A 19,696-nucleotide genomic window follows, 5' to 3' on the forward strand; every position below is an offset into this window, starting at 1 on the left:
TGTTGTAGTAAGGTTTCTAGTGATGTAGCATTGTGAGATACATCTCAATGAATAACGCGTTGGCAGTGAACACAAGATATAGTATAGGAAAAGTTGAACTTTGACTGAAATCTGAAAATCATGAATCTCTTACTTTTCAGCCTGGAGCAAACATATTTTTCAACTTGTGTTGAATCATCATCAGCATGTTTTGTGTGGTTCAGTTGCAGCAGCTGAGGCTGTTTTCATGTTTTAACGCTGCATGACATGATTTTCAGTCAATCTGCTGGTGCCCTTTTGCCCTTATTCACATATTCTAGGTCACATATTGATCACCCATGATGAGTGAGCCTCAGCTCATCTGATTTGGCCCTCAGTCTTGTCAAGCTATTGATTTTTTTGTTTTCCTTACAATTAGAATAACAAAAGATAATGTAAACATGTTCTACAAATAATGTATAAACAGGGGGCGGCCAGTAGCGCAGTGGTTAGGTCAGCCGCCCCATGTACGGAGTCAACGTCAACGTCGTCGACGCGGCGATCCCGGGTTCGACTCCCGGCCCGGGATCAGTTTCCCACAATGTCTTCTCCCTCTCTCTCCCTGTTTCCACACTGTCTGTATAAAAATATTAAAAGGCTTGAAAGACGCTCTAGACGAAAAAATAATCGTAAAAAAAAACAGGTAGGCCTGTTGGCTTTCTAGCCTGTTGTACACATTAATAAACTCTCCCGTGGTTGGGCTTCTGCCCAGAACACTTCAGTGTACACCTCACATGCTTCTAGTAACACTGAAAAACCAAAACAAAATGAAACACACTTAGAAGATGAATCAGCTTGCTGGGAATACGCTGTCTGTCTCTCAGTGTGTATACTTTGTACTCCATACATTACAGCCTTTGTTCTTAAGGCATCGTATTTAAGCTGTCAGCAACACGCTGTGCAGATCACGTGACACCCTAGGGCCCAAAAAAGACTTCTTCCACGTCCATCACAAAGAAAACCCTGTAAATCATGACATTTGAAAACGTGTAAATTGTCTGCAAGTTTCTCATATTTGGCCCAAGGGAGGCAATAGAAGGAAAAAGCCCTGTAGTGTATAATTATAATCTTCATAATGTTCTTCCCTTTTATTCTCATTTACTTGGCTTTTTATTTTGTTATGCCTGCATTTCTTCAACCGTGTTTCCCTTTTTGGTTTCCTCCAGCAGTGTCCCCCCCCCCCCCCCCCCCCCCCCCTCCCTTGCCTCTTTTTCTTTCCTCCTTCTTCCTCTTCAATCTCTCTGTCATTCAATTTCTCCTTTCATTCCTCAGTTCCCGTCTTATTTTCTTCATTACTTTCTTTACAAGCTATTCTCTCTCTCTCTCTCTCTCTCTCTCTCTCTCTCTCTCTCTCTCTCTCTCTCTGTCTGTCTCTCTCTCTCTCTCTCTCTCTCTCTCTCTCTCTCTTCCTTTCCGCTCCTCCCTCTCCTGTCTCCTTGTCAGTCTGCCAACAAGCCGACGGCCTGTTATTTTTCATCCTCTGCCTAGAAAACAAGGTCTAAAGTTCAAAGCTGCTGTTGTGGATTGGCGGCAGGAGAGGGAACACAGAAGGAGGCCAGGCCTGCTGGGTCAAAACAACTGAATATCATCTAAAATGGAAGGAATTTTAATCTAATCAGACACCACATTTCATTTTCAGTACAGGCAATCACTTGTGAATTAGCTGGATAAAATAGATTGATTACTCATACTTTTACCTGTTTCATGACTGAAACGATCGAAAAAACTGTGCAGGTGGTTTTTGTTTGTATGACGACCTTTGGACTGTCATGGCACACTGATTATTATTATTTTATTCTATTTTAGTGTAATCTTGATTAATGCTCTTATTTATTACCATATAGTTTTGTAGTCTTCTGTCGTGCACTGAATTACTGATTGGTGGATGTGTGAAACACGTTTCATTTTTATGTGGGGCATAAACATGATATCAAGAAATCTGATCTGATATTGATAATTTACACAACTTATTTTATTGCCAACCAGTGTGTCCTACAACAATGCAGTTGTCAGGGAAATAAAACCTCTTCAGGACACCTTGTCCGGTGATTGTAATGCATTCAGAAGTTGTTAAAATGCAACACTAAGCTGGGGGGAAAAGACGCTTGGAGAAGTCAAGGTGATATTGAAGGGGATAGGGAGCACAAATCAAGTGTGTTCTGACATGTTTTTTGGCCTAAAGCCTTAAAAGAGGACACTTGTGGTATGCCAGAAATATAACCTGTGTGTGTGTGTGTGTGTGTGTGTGTGTGTGTGTGTGTGTGTGTGTGTGTGTGTGTGTGTGTGTGTGTGTGTGTGTGTGTGTGTGTGTGTGTGTGTGTGTGTGTGTGTGTGTGTTGCTTTTAATCTGATTAGCAAGAGAAATGCAGCACACTTTGACGGGCTAGTTTTCATACTCTCTTGTGCTGCCATTACTGACTGTACACCCACAGTGCTTGTGTATATGTTTGAGATACAATGCCATTAACACATTATTCATTTGCACAGCTGGGCTCTTCCCATGTTGGGAATTGCTTGAGCTTGAGACAGAGGTGTGTGTGCCTCCACCTGCCAGAGAGAGAGACAGAGACAGAGAGAGAGAGAGAGCCCACCTGCATTTATCCCAGCTCAGCTTTCTTCAGCCCCTGTTATTAGAGTGCCTGTATAAAACACACCACCACACACACACACACACACACACACACACACACACACACACACACACACACACACACACACACACATTTGTAGATACATCATACAAGCAATTAGCAGCACCTTCAGCAGTTTTCCTGCTGGTCTGGTTGAAAAGATAAAAACCTGTTTTAGTTTAGTTTAGTTTAGTTTAGTTTAGTTTAGTGTGTGTGTGTGTGTGTGTGTGTGTGTGTGTGTGTGTGTGTGTGTGTGTGTGTGTGTTGTGTGTGTGTGTGTGTGTGTGTGTGTGTGTGTGTGTGTTAGGGCTGAACGATTTATCGTTTTCTGACCGAAATTGCGATTTCAGACAACGCGATCATGTGATCGCCAAAGCTGCGGTTTTTGCAGCGCTCCTGACTCACCCAGGATCTGTTGTCAACTGTTTTACACATGCCGTCTCCCGACCATCCTGCCAAGCTCACCAATCAGACTACTCGTGAACAGGTCACGCTAACCAATCAGTATTAACCTGCTCCGTATTCGTAATTAGTCAGAAATTACTTCAACTGGACCAGAAGCGGAGTTAGGGGATTTAATCGCCAAGAAAAACAGCACGTCCGTCATTTGGGAGTATTTCGGGTTTGAGGCTGCAGACGTGCACCAGAAACGGGTACTGTGCAAAACCTGTCGCGCTAAAGTTGCAACATCCAGCGGAAACACAACCAATATATACCGGTGATATAATCTCCCGCGAGAGGGTGCATTTCACGGCAGGGGCGCTGATTACGGCACAACACCGACACTTGAAAAATCACCACAGACATTTGCATGACGCGTGCATGACGAAAAAGTCCGGTAAAAAGTCCGGTGACTATGATGATCAGGCCCACTGTAGCAAACAGACTACAATTACAGCATCTTTTGCCAGTGTAACTCCGTACGCTAAGAGCAGCGGAAGACACCGGAAAGACGGATTTAAAAACCTCCTCCGCACGCTGGACAGATATACAATTCCCTCCCGCACCGACTTCTAACAGGTTGCCGTCCCACAGCTATACGCGGAGTGTAAAGAAAAAGTGGTAAGCCATAAATGAATGACCCACCTATTTTAATGTCTGACATATTTTTTAGAAGGGTCATTTTATTTCAATAACAGTTTTTGTATTTGATTTACAATTAAATTATTACAGTTAAGGATTTTTGCACATTTTAAGACAGTCAAAGATGGCTCTTTTAGTTCATTTGTAATAACTGCCATTGGTCAAGGACTTTAAAGAATGAACATGCATGTTTCTTGTTAATAAATTCATTTGGAAGCAATTTTTAACTTTAGTCCTTGCATTAGAGTAATAGCATTCAATGTTTTAATGTTACTGTACATTGTGAATATTGCACTCAAGCTTGATTTGAAGGAAATCGTGAATCAAATCGAAATCGCAATATCTGTCAGAAAAATCGCAATTAGATCTTTTCCCAAAATCGTTCAGCCCTAGTGTGTGTGTGTGTGGTGAGCATGGCTGTATGTTGGAGAAACATTAAAGATCAGCCCCATAAAAAGCCTGTTTTTTCTACTAATGCAACGTATGCCACATGTGCATTAGAGCAGGGGTTTCCCAAACATTGCCATGCCAAGGACCTCTGTACAGCATTATCTTCTGGCAGGGACAAATGACATTTACATTATGATACCAAAAATCAAATGTACCACTTCTTAATATATTGTTTTTTTATTTAACTTGATCTATTAAATTAAGTCGTTCTTCTGTTAAAACATTCCATGTCAATATTATAATATGATATTTAATATATAATATTAATGGTAAACAAAAAAATGTCAACCTTTTTCTGCCTATTTATTCATCACATTAAATTTCTTCAGTTAAACATCGTGTCATTTTTGTCTAAACAATATCAAACAGTAAACATTTTTTCGGCAGATGCTGCTGGGACGATTAAAACACTTCACATTCGCCCCACTACAGTAGTAGCCTAATGCCCATACAGCATTTGTTACACAATTTAACAACAGATTTATTTAATATTGCACCAACAGAAAAAGCCAAGAATAAGGGCGACATAAAGAGGTCAGGTTTCGCCAGACAATTATGACCTAAGGCAGTGATTAATACCCCCATTATGAAAAACTCTAATGCTCAGTGCATTAGAGAATGTTAGGAATTTTAATAATTGAATGACCATTGATTACACACTGTTAAGATTCAGATAGATTGGAAGTATATTAGGAACTGTCATGACCTGGCTCAAAGGTAGGACAAAATATGGAGACCACGCATGACTTTTAAAGTTGTAAACATAAATGTATTTAAATAAACTAAATTAACTATGTCAATCAGTTCATTAGTAATGCTTGTAGTGTGTGGGTGTGTGTAGGTATAAGAGAACAAAAAAGCTAAATAACCCAAGATCAAACCAAACCAGCAACTCAGAGAAGAGAGAGCGAGAATGAATGCTCAGGCATCCAAAGATGTAGGTGAGCATTCACACCAACTCAGGTGTTAGCCATCTCTCCTAATTAGCCACTCCCAAGATCCCAAGTAGGGTTGGGTATCGTTTGAATTTGAACGATTCTGATTCCGATTCCTTGTTTCGATTCCGGTTCAAAACGATTCTCGATTCCAATTCTTTTAAGAGGCAGGGTAAAAACAGTTTAGGATATTTTAAATGAGCTAGCTAACCAATGGTCTTTCTGAATGAAATAGTCTGACCTTCTCCATCAATTTTAATTCTATGAACTTTTTACTTTGAATTTCTCACAGGGCTGTTTTCAACTACAATATAAATATAAAATCTATGAACTTGAATATAAATATTATAAATTATGAATACATTTTCACAGGGGTACACTTTCCTCAAGAGAGCTTTATTTTTGAAAACCTCATGAAAACACATTTACACGAGTGTGTGATGCTGCAGGTACTTTAACATGTGCTCCCACTGATGGGCTAACCTGGTGCACAATAGCAAACAAACAATAAGAAACAACTTGTAAAACCTTCCTTTTGTTGCACAACATCTTCCCCTTTGCTGCTAAGATGAACGGAGTAGGCTCAGCACATCGCGGAGTCATGGAACATTAGCAATCTCAGGTCGTAAATTGTCTATGAAAAAATATGTGGGCTAATTTGTTAGCTGCCTCAATGTTGGCGCAAGACATTATATATTGTTTCACTTTCCGGATTCGGAATGCAGTACAGTCACTGCGGTGCCACACTTGGGGTCGGACCCGGATCCAGAGCCAGAGGAAGACGCAGCGGTGTTGCATTTTGCCAAGATTTAGTTGTTTTTAGAAAAATTAAGCCACACTTTGGACCGTCGACACACACTATCCATGCTTGACTCGCTTGCTTACGCAAACACTTCTGTTGGACCCTTGTTAGTTGGTGTTCAGCGGCTTCTTCTCCCGGTCGGCGGACTGGGTATCGCAACTAGGAATCGAAATTTAAACTTTTGAACCAATCGATACTCGATTCTCGATATCCAACCCTAATCCGAGGCAACCAAATGGAAGATAGGTCAGAGGCCAAGGAGCTGTCACATCCCCCTCCTCAAGAGCGAGGACCCACCTCAGACACTTTTCTCTCCTAGTTCTCATGACTCAGCAACCTGGATCCGAGGGAAGCACTTTTACAGTAAAGAAAACTGGGACAGAAGAAATACAAAAGAGGAAGGGGCAACTTTATCAAAGGCAAATCTTAAGTCCAAGGCACACGTGACAATGCATCAGCAACTACATTTTTTTTGCCCTTAATATGACGCATGTCCAAATGATAGGGTTGCAACAACAAGGCCCATCGCATCAATCATTGATTTTAATTTTGAAGCGAACGCAAAAAGGTTAACCGGTTGTGGTCAGTATACCTCCAGAATAAAACCTGACCGAACATAAACATTGAAATGTTGGAGGGTCCAAACAAGAGCAAGTGCTTCTTTTTCTATGACAACGTAAGGTCACTTTGATACACTTTGGTACACTTTGAACTTCTTAGAGAAATAACTAATGGGCCTTTCTTCCCCCTTTTCATCCATCTCTAACAAAACTGCCCCAGCCCCAACATCACTTGTATCTACTTGCAACTGGAAAGGCAAAACCAGCCGGGGAGCTGCGAGCACGAGAGCGGACGACAACAGACTCTTCACTTGGTCAAATGCCTGCTGACAAAGGGGAGACTAAACATATTTAATGTCGGCCTTCAACAACTCAAAAACCCAGATAATAGCCCGCCATCCCCAAGAAATGCAACAACTCCCGCTTTGTGGACGGACCAGGAAATGCTTGTATTGCTAAAACTTTTGAATGGGATGAATTTCCCCTTGCTAACCAAGAGACAAGGAAAGGCCCAGCTAGATGAGGAGGGTTCGGCAATACCATTGTTCAACATGTATGACACTTCTGAGTCTAATATTTTCCGCTTTACTGGGGAAACCCGATAGAACCGCTGAGTGATGGGCAACGTCATGTTCAATTAAAAGTTTGAGTAGTAGTATCCGAAAACAGACCTGGGTTACTTTGAATAAGCTCAACCAGCTGTTTATGGTCAAGGCAAAATGGCCTCCCTTACCATCGTGTGCTTCAGCATTTTTTCTGGCCGCATGTAAAACTTGATGTTTCTGCATACTTAAAGACGTGTCACACCTGCCAGGTTACAAACAAACCCAATCAGACCATAAAAACCTGATGGCTCCATTTCAAATGCAGGTTAAGCCAATAGACACCTCTGACATTGACTTGGGTTATGCTCCATTCATGTCTGATGGTTTTGTACTGTTAACTGGGAGTGATGAGACAGTTCCAGTCAAAATATTGAGGGAGTCAGGAGTTTTGCACACCTTTGTGAGGGAGGCCATTTTGCTCTTTTCTCCAAGTTCCGACACAGGGAGCTGTGTTCCTGTTAGAGGGATGGGTATGTAAACCATTTTTGTGCCTGTGCATAAAATGTTCTTGTCCTGTGATTTGGTACAGGGGGATGCCGAGGTTGATGTTCACCCTGAACTTCCAGTTGAAGGAGTTGACATCATTCTGGGAAATGACCTGGCAGGGGGTCGGGTATGGCCAGATATTGTAAGACCAGACCAAATACCTGATGTGTCAATGCAACCAAATAATACATGTGTTACATTTCTTGAACCTCCAGAGTTCCCTGAACCAGAGCACGCAGTTTCTGCAGCCTGTGCTCTGGTTCAGGGACCTCTTGAGGTTACAATATCTGGCCATACCCGACCCCCTGCCAGGTCATTTTGTTCCCAAAAGTGGGAGAATGAATAGTTGCATCCAAACCAGCTGACTTCACATGGTATCCTTTGCTTTTGTCTTTTAACAAAGGACATTCTTTTTTCCAATGACCCTTTAGATGGCAATAATACAGAATACAGAACAGAACTTATACATGTTTTTCCTTTTGTATTATACTTACTATAATATATATCTTAAAGCTATGGTCTACGATTTGAAAGGTTTGAAAAAAGCATCCTCCCCCCCCCCACACACACACACCCCTCCCCTCCGAGCTCGTATCGTCCTCCCCTTGGAGCCTCCCACGAAGCACTTACCCCCTCCAGGCTAACGTCTCCGTCGAACAAATTAACAATACTGCAGAGACCGAAATAGTCTCGACACCAGGGCTCTCAAACACACGCATTTCAACCTGTTCACACGCTCACATGCCACGTCTAGTATTTCTCACGCAGACTTATTAGCGAAAATAGTTCACCGAAATGAGTTTTTGAAGACATTTTATGCAAGAAATAAGCTATGCAGAATCTGTCTTTATTTTAGATCGACAACGGTCAGTTTAAAAGATTTTCGAAGGTTGCGGGAGGCAGTGCGCTCTCGAAACTCGCCGCAACGTGAAGGCATTGCACGGCTTCTTACATAGAAAATGAATGGGAACGTCCCCCTCCGGGTAAAGGTATGTACTCAGACAGGACGCCATTTTATTTCCCGGTGTGTCTGGGACTTCCACAACATGTACAAAGCAGTAATAGTGTTTATTACGGCCATGAATGATGACACATTATTAGCGTGCCGGATGGCTACTATTGGATCAATTTTGGCTCAATTGACAAATCTTTCAAATCGTAGACCAGAGCTTTAATAGCTTCAAAGCCTGGCATTATCAGAGTGTTTTTAATATATTGATTATTTCATAATGGCATTGTTGTAAAACATCCATAAATTACACTATCAGTGTGTTGATAAATGCGGACGAATCAGCTGATATACAGCAGCTACAGTTATCGACCAGTCACGCCCACGCTGAGCCACTGAAGTTCACAAACAGCATCTGGACATTTTATGGAGCACACACTGAATCTGAGAACCATTCATGCGTCTATTAATAGACAGTATAAGACTTCCTGGATAACTAAAGATGTTTCTGTTTTATTTGAAGAGACTAGGGGAAAAAAGTAGAACGGCATGGAATTGAAATATTTTGTGTAGATTGCAGACTATAATCGAGGGCTACTTCATTGTTATGTGCATGTGTCGGGGGTGCGCCACATACCGACCAATCACATTAGTCCCTCTGTGCAGCATACCTCTGCAGCCAATTGGGACTCTCCATTTGTGTCTTTCAAACAGACATGGCATTCACACACACACATGCGCGCGCACACACACACATGCGCGCACGCACACACACACATACACACACACACACACACACACACACACACACACACACACACACACACACACACACACACACACACACACAGGCTCAGAGCTCCCCTTTCTTTAATGGCCTCAGGCTCATTTGTTAGATGTGTTTGGATAAAGCTCCTTCTCTCTCCATGTTTCATGTCTTTAGACTCCACTGTCTCACGTGGTACTGTACTGACACTCACATTGTAGCCTATTGATACTGACCTTCATTTCGTGTTTTGCTGCCTGCTTGATAATGAGTTTACATCCAGCAAACATATGTTTTAGATTGAAATACATTTTTCTATATGCACCAAAACCACATTACTGTATGTTTATTTTAGTTTACTTAATGATTCCATTAGCGCATAAATATCTTAATGTGTCCATATATTCCTAATATGTTCCAGTCCTTATAATGTTGTGTATAATGTAAACACATTGGCCAGTTTATATAGTTTTCACCATGTCGTTTGCAGAGACACCAGCACACATGCACACACATTTGGTTAAAGTGTTTTAGAGAGTTGTTGGGGGATGTGGTTTATCTTACCTTATGTAGAGAGGTTTTCTGTTCCGGTGGATCCATTTTAATTTGTTTCTCAATAACTTTCTGTAAAATAAACTGAAAAATACCCTCTGTCTTTGATCTTTGTGTCCCAAATTGAAGTCTGAACCAAAAGTAGATTGTTTGGGTGCAGTTTTTCCCCTGTGATTTCTTAACTTACCTTAAATGATGATTTAAGGAGCCAAACAGGAATCAAATACCAGACCTTTTTTTATGTTGAATTTGACTCATTGTACTGTCTACATCAGTAAACAAGTCCAACCCAAAGATGACAGAGCTAGAAGCCTCTGTGTAAGATCATCGTGAGGAAACATAAGAAGTGGCCGCTGGGCTTTCGAGGTGTGGATCGAGTGGATTTCTAGTTTTTGTGTGTGTGTTAATCTCCGGCCCGGCTGGCGTTTTGTTGTATTGTACTGGCCTGGAGTTTATGGCAGTTAGCTGTTAGGGAGGCCCACTATGAGGCAGCTGGTGGTAAAAGTAGGCCATGCGCCCTGTTGTGCCGCCTATAGAGTGAACCTCTCTATACGAAACAGATTCCATTTCCTATGGTACCCTCCTATACTGAGCCTTATACAGGACTGGGCTGTACTGGGTTACTGCTGAGCTTTGAAGAGAAACTATGTGGAAGGAGAGAGTATCACAGCTCTTTGTAGGAAATGTAAGATATTGTGTGGGACTACTCGGCTTGGCATATTTAGTGTATGTGAAACAAAAGTCAAAAGGTTCCTTTTTATAAGCTGGCCGCAATTTAAACAAAGGGGGTCCTATTTCAGAAAGTGGTGTGACTTAATTGATCCCTGTGGGGAAATTGTCTTTTCTCTTGCCACCTCCACTTGGGGGTCAGAGGTCAGGGTCAACCACAGAGCAGCAGTCAGGGTTGGCAGGGACACTTTAGCAGTGTTGATGCTTGTGAACCCAGGTCCTCAGTTTAGGGACAATCTCTTTAACCTTTTATGCTTCCCTGTCGCCAAGTTCAAATCACTTCAGCAGCACTTGGTCACTCTGTAAACATGTGATCTGAAAGGTGGGAGTCAAACAAGAATGCTAAATGCTGCACTTATGATGGAGTCTAAAGATCTTGACAAACACCCTTCGACATGTTTAACTTTTCCCCTCTGCTGTAGATCAGCAAATAACACTTTTCTTCTACTTCCCATACCATTTTGACAGTACTGAAATACAGGTAAATCCAAAACAAATAGAAATGTTTCCATACAGGGTAGATTTGAAAAGGAGTTGTGGCACTGGACACAAACCTCCCTTCTACATCCACGGCCAATTTCTCTAGATATTGAGACACAATTGTAATTATTTTATTCACCCAAATATTGCTTACACCATGCTGGTTTGACCTTATTTGTTGTTCAGAAACGTCAAGCTTTTCTCCTCAACAAAATCCCCAATGATCAGTTTTATCAGCCTGTGGTTTCTGAAAGCATTTCTCAGTGTGTGCGTTAACCCAGGTAAAGGCCACCAGATGCTCATTAATTATCAGGCTCGACCTCAGAGTTGTAGTGATAGAATGCTCAATCATTGTGATGATATTTGAAGGTACTGCTGCTGGTTAATCAATACATTGAGTCCATGTCATGCTCAATTTAACAGAAAGCCTAACACTAGCTGGAAGTCCAAACATACACAAAGTTTATTACATAACATATAGAGTACATACTGTTTATTATAAAGCATGGGGCATTCCTCTTTCCTCCTACACAGTCAGGTGGCCTTGTTGTTTTAGAGGCTTGTGGGCTGTACAGGTTCTGTAAACTGGAACATCAGATTTATGATAGGAGGGAAGCCAAACAAACGCAGCTCAGTAGTTTGACTGGCCTCCGAGGGGCACAGAAGGGGCTGGAGTGAAAGAGAAAAGAAAAGCAGACAGAAAGTCACCAGAGAGCAACATGAAGCTTTTGAAGGAGGTACAACTATTTCTGCACTTTTATAAATTGGCATGTGGTGGGATTTGTCTATGTTGAGAGGGTACTCTGGATGTGGTAGATATTGATATAATACTAATTGATATTTTTGCTTTTTAGTACACATTTTAACAGTTCTACCAGTCCTGATGGTGTCAGTCTGTATGTGCTTCAAAACAGAGTGTGGTTTTGAGATACCTATAGTGGGAACTACCACAGAGGCCGGATTGAGCAGCCAGGTGTTTATCTCTCTGTGCGTTGATCGATTTTGCCATCAGGATATTGTCAAAGATGCAAAGATGCTGTCGGAAAACGTTACGCTAAGATTTAAAATGAAGGTCAAGTTTGAGGATGGGTGTAGTTGGAGAAATGGTGCTGGAAGTAGGTGAATAGGAAGATCAAAAGAGGCCATTTACCACCCATCCCACTTCTTATCACTGGCCCGATCGGGTGTTGTGACTTGTATGATCCATTTGCAAGATTGTGTTTCTTTTGATCTGTTGTTTTTTGGTTGGGCTGAGGTGGTGTCTAAACAGTCTGCATCATGGGACCAAGTGTTTACATGCTATGAGGGATTTTATGAATTTAAACACGACTGAATGGCACTCAGCTGCCGCACTGCTCAGTGTTCACTGCTTCGGAGGGGAAATAACATCAGCATCAGCAAAAACAGACAGAGCAAGCTCCGCTGTAATTTGACCTGATTATCCCTCTCACTAAATTTTTCATCTGTTGACTTTAGATGGCACGTATAGCCGACTATGCATTGCTCTCAGAAGCAACATGGACAAATGTGTTTACAGCTACAGGGGATTTAGCAAGACATTAATGAAAAGGGAGGGAGAAAGACAAGCAAAACAGTAGAAAGAATGAAAGATGAAATGGATATTTGGGATGGGAAGACAGGCAAGGACGCAAGGACTGTTGTTGCCATGGCACCAGAAATTTGTCATGGGTACCAGGCATGTCACAATAACCAATTCTGTCTGATGCTATATTGTCCCAGAGATAATTTAAATAAATCATATTATTTGTTTTGACCACCATTTCTTGTGTTTAACCTTCTTGCTGTGTTCTACATACAACCCTCTGTGTGATTGGTACCCAGATGCCTAATCTCTTTCCCTCTTCATTGTTCCATCCCATCTCTAAAAGATACAAGAAGCCCTACTGCATCCGGTCTCATTCTGCCGTATACAAGCATGCTTTTCTGGATATTCTGACTCTCAATCCTTTGCATAGCAGATATGAGCAAGATAGTCGAAGTTCAAGGTGCCCTGTTATTGAATGAATATTGCATACAACTGTTCTTACTTCATAACGGCAGCTGCAGTTTGTCATTTGGAATTCAGCCCATGTCTAACCTTTTGCGTCAAGCCTATTGGATATATTAGGGATTTGCTTTTGCTTTAGATTAAGTTAGTGTAGTAGGGCTTTTTTTTAAAGAGTCCTCTTTTGTTTATATTAGTTTATTGGATTTCAACCCACTGAGCCTTTTTCTCCTTTGTAGATTAACTCTTTATTTGTGTTTTGTGGCAGTATTAGTTCCTTGTCAACAAATAACTTAATGTAACCAATGTCAACTGGTTTAATGTTGTTTCCCCTTCCCTCTTGTGAGCTGGATCATAACAGACCATTTGATGCACTAATATAATCGGCTAATTATTCAAATACACCCTTTACAGGAGCAATGAACTTTTAATTCTTATGAATATTCAGACATTATTCAGACATCAAATTAGCAACTGGACTTGCTTTTGGTTTTCGAAGACATTATGCCTCTCATCCAAGAGGCTTCTTCAGTTCTTACTGAGCAGTGGAGAGTGTACAGACATTGCGTATCAAAAAATATGCAATACCCAGAACTTATATTGTACGGAGAACTCTGTTGTTAGTCAGGGCATCTTGTTGGCTAAATTGTATGTGATATTCTTATGTTAACAATCACAGATGTTGACAACATAAAAGTTATTGAGCGCATGTCCAAATATCGTATGATAAGTCTAAAGTTTGTGACATTGTCCATTATTGTGACTGAGTACCATGGTTTCATAGCTAAATGTCAATACTACTGCAGTACAATGGTTAACAAGTAAAAAATTTGGCACTGCAGTCAAAAATTGGGAGTGTTTGACGCTTTTGTTATGTTTTTTCAAGATCCAGACTGTGTGTATTGAAGCCTTTTCTGTTTTACTTCCTGTACCAGTCTGCACAACACACCCTCAGGACATGGATTTGAAGTGGGAATTAATCTTGTACATTTAATTAAGGCAAAGTTAATAAAACTCTGAAAGTTTGTTGTTTATCTGTTATCAGTGTTCAGTCTTTCGCAACACTATTGACGTGGCATTGGATTTTGTTATTGTGTCAATACCAGCAAGGACTGTTGGTGCAGTGAGTGATGGGAGCACAAGGCTGTAACGGGCTATGAGGTGAACGGCGGTTTGGCAGAAGCAACAAAAACAACACAGTTCCACTTCTATGTTGTTAAGAAACCATCCTGGGACGGTCAGCTGGCTAACTATTGGAGGTTCTGTATGAAGGATGGCTTCTGTAATGTTGGGACCCATTAAATGGATTTGTACAACCTTAATTTAGTTCAGGTAGTTCTTTAAATTAAACATAAATATCATCTTAAGTGTAGGCTATATAAGAATAGTAAAATAGAATATTTCCCCCACTGTATCTTGTTGTCTGACAGCCTGTTTCTACGGGAACTGAAGCCATTCTTTCAAAGCCACCAGAATCCTTTGACAAAAGCAGTAATTTGAACTCGCACAACAAGGAAGTTGCTGGTCTACCACTTGATCACAGGCTGGCCTGATCAGGCCGGAGGGTAGTGGCAGGAAATATTGGCCCGTGGGTCGGGCCAGGCTAGGGTCGGGCTCGGGCAGAGATTCTAAACTCTACCAGTGGCAGCATATACAGAATAACAAACCCAAAATCCAATACTACGGTTATGCAGATGACACAAATATTTGTTGCATTAAAAACCGGTGAATAAGGCAAATTTAATTATCTTTTATCTTGTTTGTCAGATAGAAAGTCGTGGATGGCCCCAAACCTTCTCTACCTAAATGAAAATAAATCAGAAATAATTAAATTATGTTCTCATCCCTATTTTACAGAACCATCTTGGGTCCTTGTCTTCAAATATCAAACCTGCAGACAGAAACATGGGTGTGACATTTTATTTGACAGTGACCTTTCTTTTCAAAAACAAATTAAAATGTTTTTCATTTAAGGAGCATCTCAAAGATCAGGTCTTTTCTCTGCCTGATATCCAGAAGGTCATCCCTGCTATTATCTCTGTTTAAATTGTAACTCGTACTCGGGGTTGAGCCAAAAAGGTATCTTGTGCGTCCAGCTGGTACAAAATGCAGCTGCTCGGCTTTTAACAAATGCTCGAAGACATGATCATGTCAGCCCCATTTTAGTCCATTTTAATGGTTACCAGAAAGTTTTAGAATATATTTTACTGATCACCTTTAGAGCAGTTTATGGCTCTGCCTCTTGCTGCATTCCTGCTCCCTGGACGCAGACTCAGATCCTCAGACCGGGCTGTTTCTGAGGCCTGACTCGAGACCAAAGAAAACTTAACTTTACTGTCAAAGGCCCTCTGGTCTGGAGCTCCCTGCCTGAGGGTCTGAGGCCTGCACAATCTTTTTAAATACATTTTCAAAAAAGCCAAAATGAATTTTAGCTCAGTTTTTCTGTTTATTTGCCTGCTTCTATTTGAAATGTTGTTTGTTACTTTGTTTTGATAAAGTTAATAAAGTTATTATTATTGATACGGATGAATATGGATAAGTAGCCTGTCTAATGCAACACCACTTCAAAACGATCCCTATTTAAGGGCAGACCTGACAATAATAAAACACGTTTTTTGTATTTTCTAACCCATGATGTTTGCATTTAAAAAGCAAAGGATGTCCTGTGTTATTATTATTATTATAAATAACTGGCAACCATTAATGTTTGTGCTTTTAATTTTGCCAAAGGGGAAAGAAAACTTACAAGTAATACTACAAACGTAATACAGCTCTGCGTGTGCGTGTGCGTGTGTGTGTGCGCGTGTGTGTGTGTGTGTGTGTGTGTGCGCGCGCGGACAGTATAAATTGTTGTCTTCCTCAGACATGATCTGACCGTAGCTGTGTAACACATTTAATAAATCAGTTCTCCAGTGTCGACACAAACGCTGACGCTGAGAATGGATCCATGAAGAATGCATTATACATAGCTGAGATCTGATGTCTTGCAACATTACCTCTCTCCTATCTGCCAATTTGTTCGGTTGGCATGGATGTCATATTAACTGGTACACAAGCATCTACATAAGCTTGAAAATGGAAGAAACTAATAGAAATGAACAGCACAACACAGGATTGGCTCCAATGCCAATTTTAGGACTGACTTGGGACATCCCTAGTTCTAGCGCTTGTGTGAATTAATTTTATCATCTCTATAACCTCTTTAGAGATTACTTTTCTACATCAGTATCACCAAGTAATGAAAACAAACTTATCAAAGTATGTGAAATAATTTCATCATTAACCAGGTTGACGCGCTCTTTTATTGTGAGTACACCGTATATCCACACCTGAGTGCTGCCTATTAAAGAGGGGGAAAAAGATGGTGATGAGTTGCTAATTGATTTGTTCATTTAAGGCCTTATTTTTGACTTAACACATTGGCGTACCGGAAAGATCTGGTCCGCTTTATTGAGACCTCTGTTGAAAGCCGCGCCCCCCAGAACGCGTGAACGCGCACTGCCCTACTACAACATGAATGATCGGTCGGAAGAGGAGCACAACATGTAAGAAAACATAAAATATTATCATAATGAACGTAAACAACATGGTTGTTTTTGCTAGGCACATATGTCAAGCTAGCATGTTAGTTTTAGGAAATGTCTTTGAAAAGGGAGTTAGGATGCAGCAACTTATTGCTGGCTAGTTAGCAACAGCTGGTGATGCTAACCGCTAATGAGGCAATGCTAAAATAGCAAAAAGGTTAGCAATACTACACAGCTAATGTTTTCTTTTTTAGTTTTATTTACTTCAGTGCATCTCAGCCATATCATCTGCAACAGCTGCAGAACCTCCATGGCTTTCTGCTGATATACTGATCAGTGGTCCTCTGTGTAGTCTACCTGACATGTACAGTGGATGAAAGGCCTTGTTCAGGACAATAAAGCTCTCTTCAATAAAAACGTCTTATCAAGTCTGTTCCTTTACAGACTAGAATTCCAGGACTGAGCTTGGAGCAGTCACATCAGCTGTTGGACCTCTGGCTGACACACAAACACCAAGCCAACTTACTCTGTGGCAGCATGGAGCACTAGGACAGGCTCACAGTTATGATATCTGTGTCTGGAAGATAAGTGGTCACTACCCACAGATCCACAATGACAATATAAAGGGTTCATCCCTAGGAGTATAGCAGTGAGTGTAGTGTGTTAAGCAATAGCAATGTTTATTTCTTTACCATTTATGTTCTGCATAACCTGTTCTAAATTGTTTGAATAAAAGCCATGGAATTACCTTCGTCTGGCAGCTAAAAAGTCTCCCCCCTTTTCTTTACACACTAATCATGCCGACTATAAATAAATAACAAAGCTAATTATCAAGTCAGCGTTACAAATGAGAAACAAGTGAGAGAAAGCACATAATGGGTAGAGAAGTGATTAAATGAGAAATAACACTGGAGTTGTTAATTACAGAGCCGACTCCTACTGTTGTTTATCATCACAACTAATGAAACGGCGGGTTGTTTTTGGTGTTGTTTTGGCAGATCCGTTCGGCTGTTTGACATGCCATCTCATTTCACCCGCTCCATCTTTTTCATTATTCAAGCTGTTCTCGTGACATGATGACTAATGGCGCGTGTCTTGTTTTTGTGTCCGTCAGTGTGGTCCTCGTCCGCCACAGCGCACTTACAGGTGCACAAAAAATGTTAGAGCGTGTCCTGCTTCTCCCGTGTCTGGTGCATTCTGGGTAATGGGACTGATGCTTCACGGCCAGTAGTTCGTATGCGTGCTCGTGTTTTGAAACTTCCACGAACTAAGACGTAATGCGAGCTAATGGAGTCCGACTATGTTTGTCTCCATCATTCACTTTCACCTGCCTCAACCTCTTTCATCATTTCTCTCCCGCCATGCACCACTCCTCCGCGTCCAATTCCTCCTATCCCTTTGTCCTCATTTAACACTGTCCAAGTCCCACTTCTCTGCATGTCAACTCCCCACAGGGCATACAACCACCACGTGACTGTTCTTTCACGCTGGGCCTAAGTTCATTGCATGCACCCCCTCCTCTCTTTGTCCTCGTTTTGCTGTCTTCGCCTCATATGACCTTTTCCTCTCTCACATAGGGATTTCTCTGTAGTGTTCGTCCACAAGCTGAGATCTTTCTGCTTAAGCATAAGCATATGTTAAGCCCTAGCATAACGAAAGCAAAAACCTTCTAATCATGTGTTTGACGCAATGGACACTTCCCTCCCTTTGTTACATTTTGAGTCTTTTCTTTGTATTTTCAAGTACATGGACGTACGTGCATTCACCCCCTTTCAGATGTTAGTATTTACTTGTATTATAATAAATTGTGTTTACTAGTCCCTGGTGTTGCATATGTCAGAAAAGATATGCAACATTTGTTTTTCAGCTGACAGCTTTGGCTGCGTCTGGTTGCTATGATTCTGAATATCCGCGCAAGTAAAAATGTTGGAACGCGGTCGAGTACTTGCTCCGGATGAAGGGGAGGCCGAAGCTCGTAGAGACAGACCCACCGATCGATGTAGGTTCTTGAGATATTGGTTCAGTGCTCTGCGTCTCGTCATGCTGCTGGCATTCCCATTGTGAAGAATAAAAAAATACACTGGCTCAAACTCTACCGGTGCTATCTTCAGAACCTGCAACACATTGTGTTCTTTTCATTCTGCATCATGTATCTCCTCTCTTTTCATGAAGTATCCTCGTCCCTTCAATAAGACTTCAAACAGATTATCTTTCTGTACAGATTGATTTGGATTAGTTTGTTCAAAGTTGGCCCGCCGGTGTGTGTTACTCTACTGCTGTTTATTTCATAGGGGACGGCCAGATGGTGCGAGTGTGGAAAAATGAGCCCTTCCATCTTGGCTGTATTAAATGTATCAGTCATGTCTTAGCCTTTGGCAAATACCCTTCTTTCTGTCATTAATTCTCTTTTCTATTAACATTGCAATTTCATCGTGATTCTTAATATTTTGTGTGTGTGTGTGTGTGTGTGTGTGTGACTGCTGAGTCATTCAGCCAATAGCTGTGAGAGTTTGAGCGTGGCTGTCAATGCCTTTTGCTGAATATGCTAATAGCCCGACACCTGTTTGTATAAGAAGAGGAAAACACACACCTCCCATCAAACACACTCTAACACTCCCACACAACACACGAGCAGAGGACACAAACTGATTTTACAGCTTTCGGGCGAGGTTTGTGAAATTCTCATATGCACACAGCCAGTACCTCGCCTATTTAAAAATCGTTTTGTCTTTGAGTGTTTCACTCGTAAACAAATAGCAGGCGAGCTCTAACGCCTTCTCCTTCTTTTTTTTTTGTTCTTGTCTCAGCAGTGATGGAGCCCATGACGGTCACCACGTCTGTGGTCGGACCAGATGAGTTCGACCGCAATGCCCCGCGGATCTGTGGCGTGTGCGGGGACAAGGCCACCGGCTTCCACTTTAACGCGATGACGTGCGAGGGCTGCAAGGGATTCTTCAGGTGGGTGCTGTCCCTGAGTTGAGCCTTGTGTTCACCTTGTGAATTTTGTTCTCTGTGCTGTGTGAGTGTTTAAGTGCGTCAGATGATGGGGTGATGGCAAGTGCATGGGTCTCTGTTTGGGAAGTTATTGTGAGCTGGCTTTCCATGTGGAGGAGGTGTTCTCA

General features: G+C 41.5%; 1 protein-coding gene across 3 annotated transcripts in view; it reads left to right on the top strand.

Moving 5' to 3' along the window:
* Nucleotides 1-19,696, top strand: part of vdra (vitamin D receptor a) — an 86,561-nt gene that overhangs the window by 37,652 nt on the left and 29,213 nt on the right. For 2 of the 3 annotated variants that reach the window (XM_084014804.1, XM_084014806.1), the window contains one exon: nucleotides 19,385-19,532. In XM_084014804.1, coding sequence (XP_083870930.1) covers nucleotides 19,387-19,532 — 146 coding nt within the window. In that variant the 5' untranslated portion in view covers nucleotides 19,385-19,386. Of the gene's footprint in view, nucleotides 1-19,381; nucleotides 19,533-19,696 lie in introns of all 3 variants that reach the window. The other variant, XM_084014805.1, reaches the window with a different exon arrangement.

The sequence above is a fragment of the Eutrigla gurnardus genome (assembly GCF_963514095.1).
Source record: "Eutrigla gurnardus genome assembly, chromosome: 8".
In the NCBI taxonomy this organism is placed as follows: Eukaryota; Metazoa; Chordata; class Actinopteri; order Perciformes; family Triglidae; genus Eutrigla; species Eutrigla gurnardus.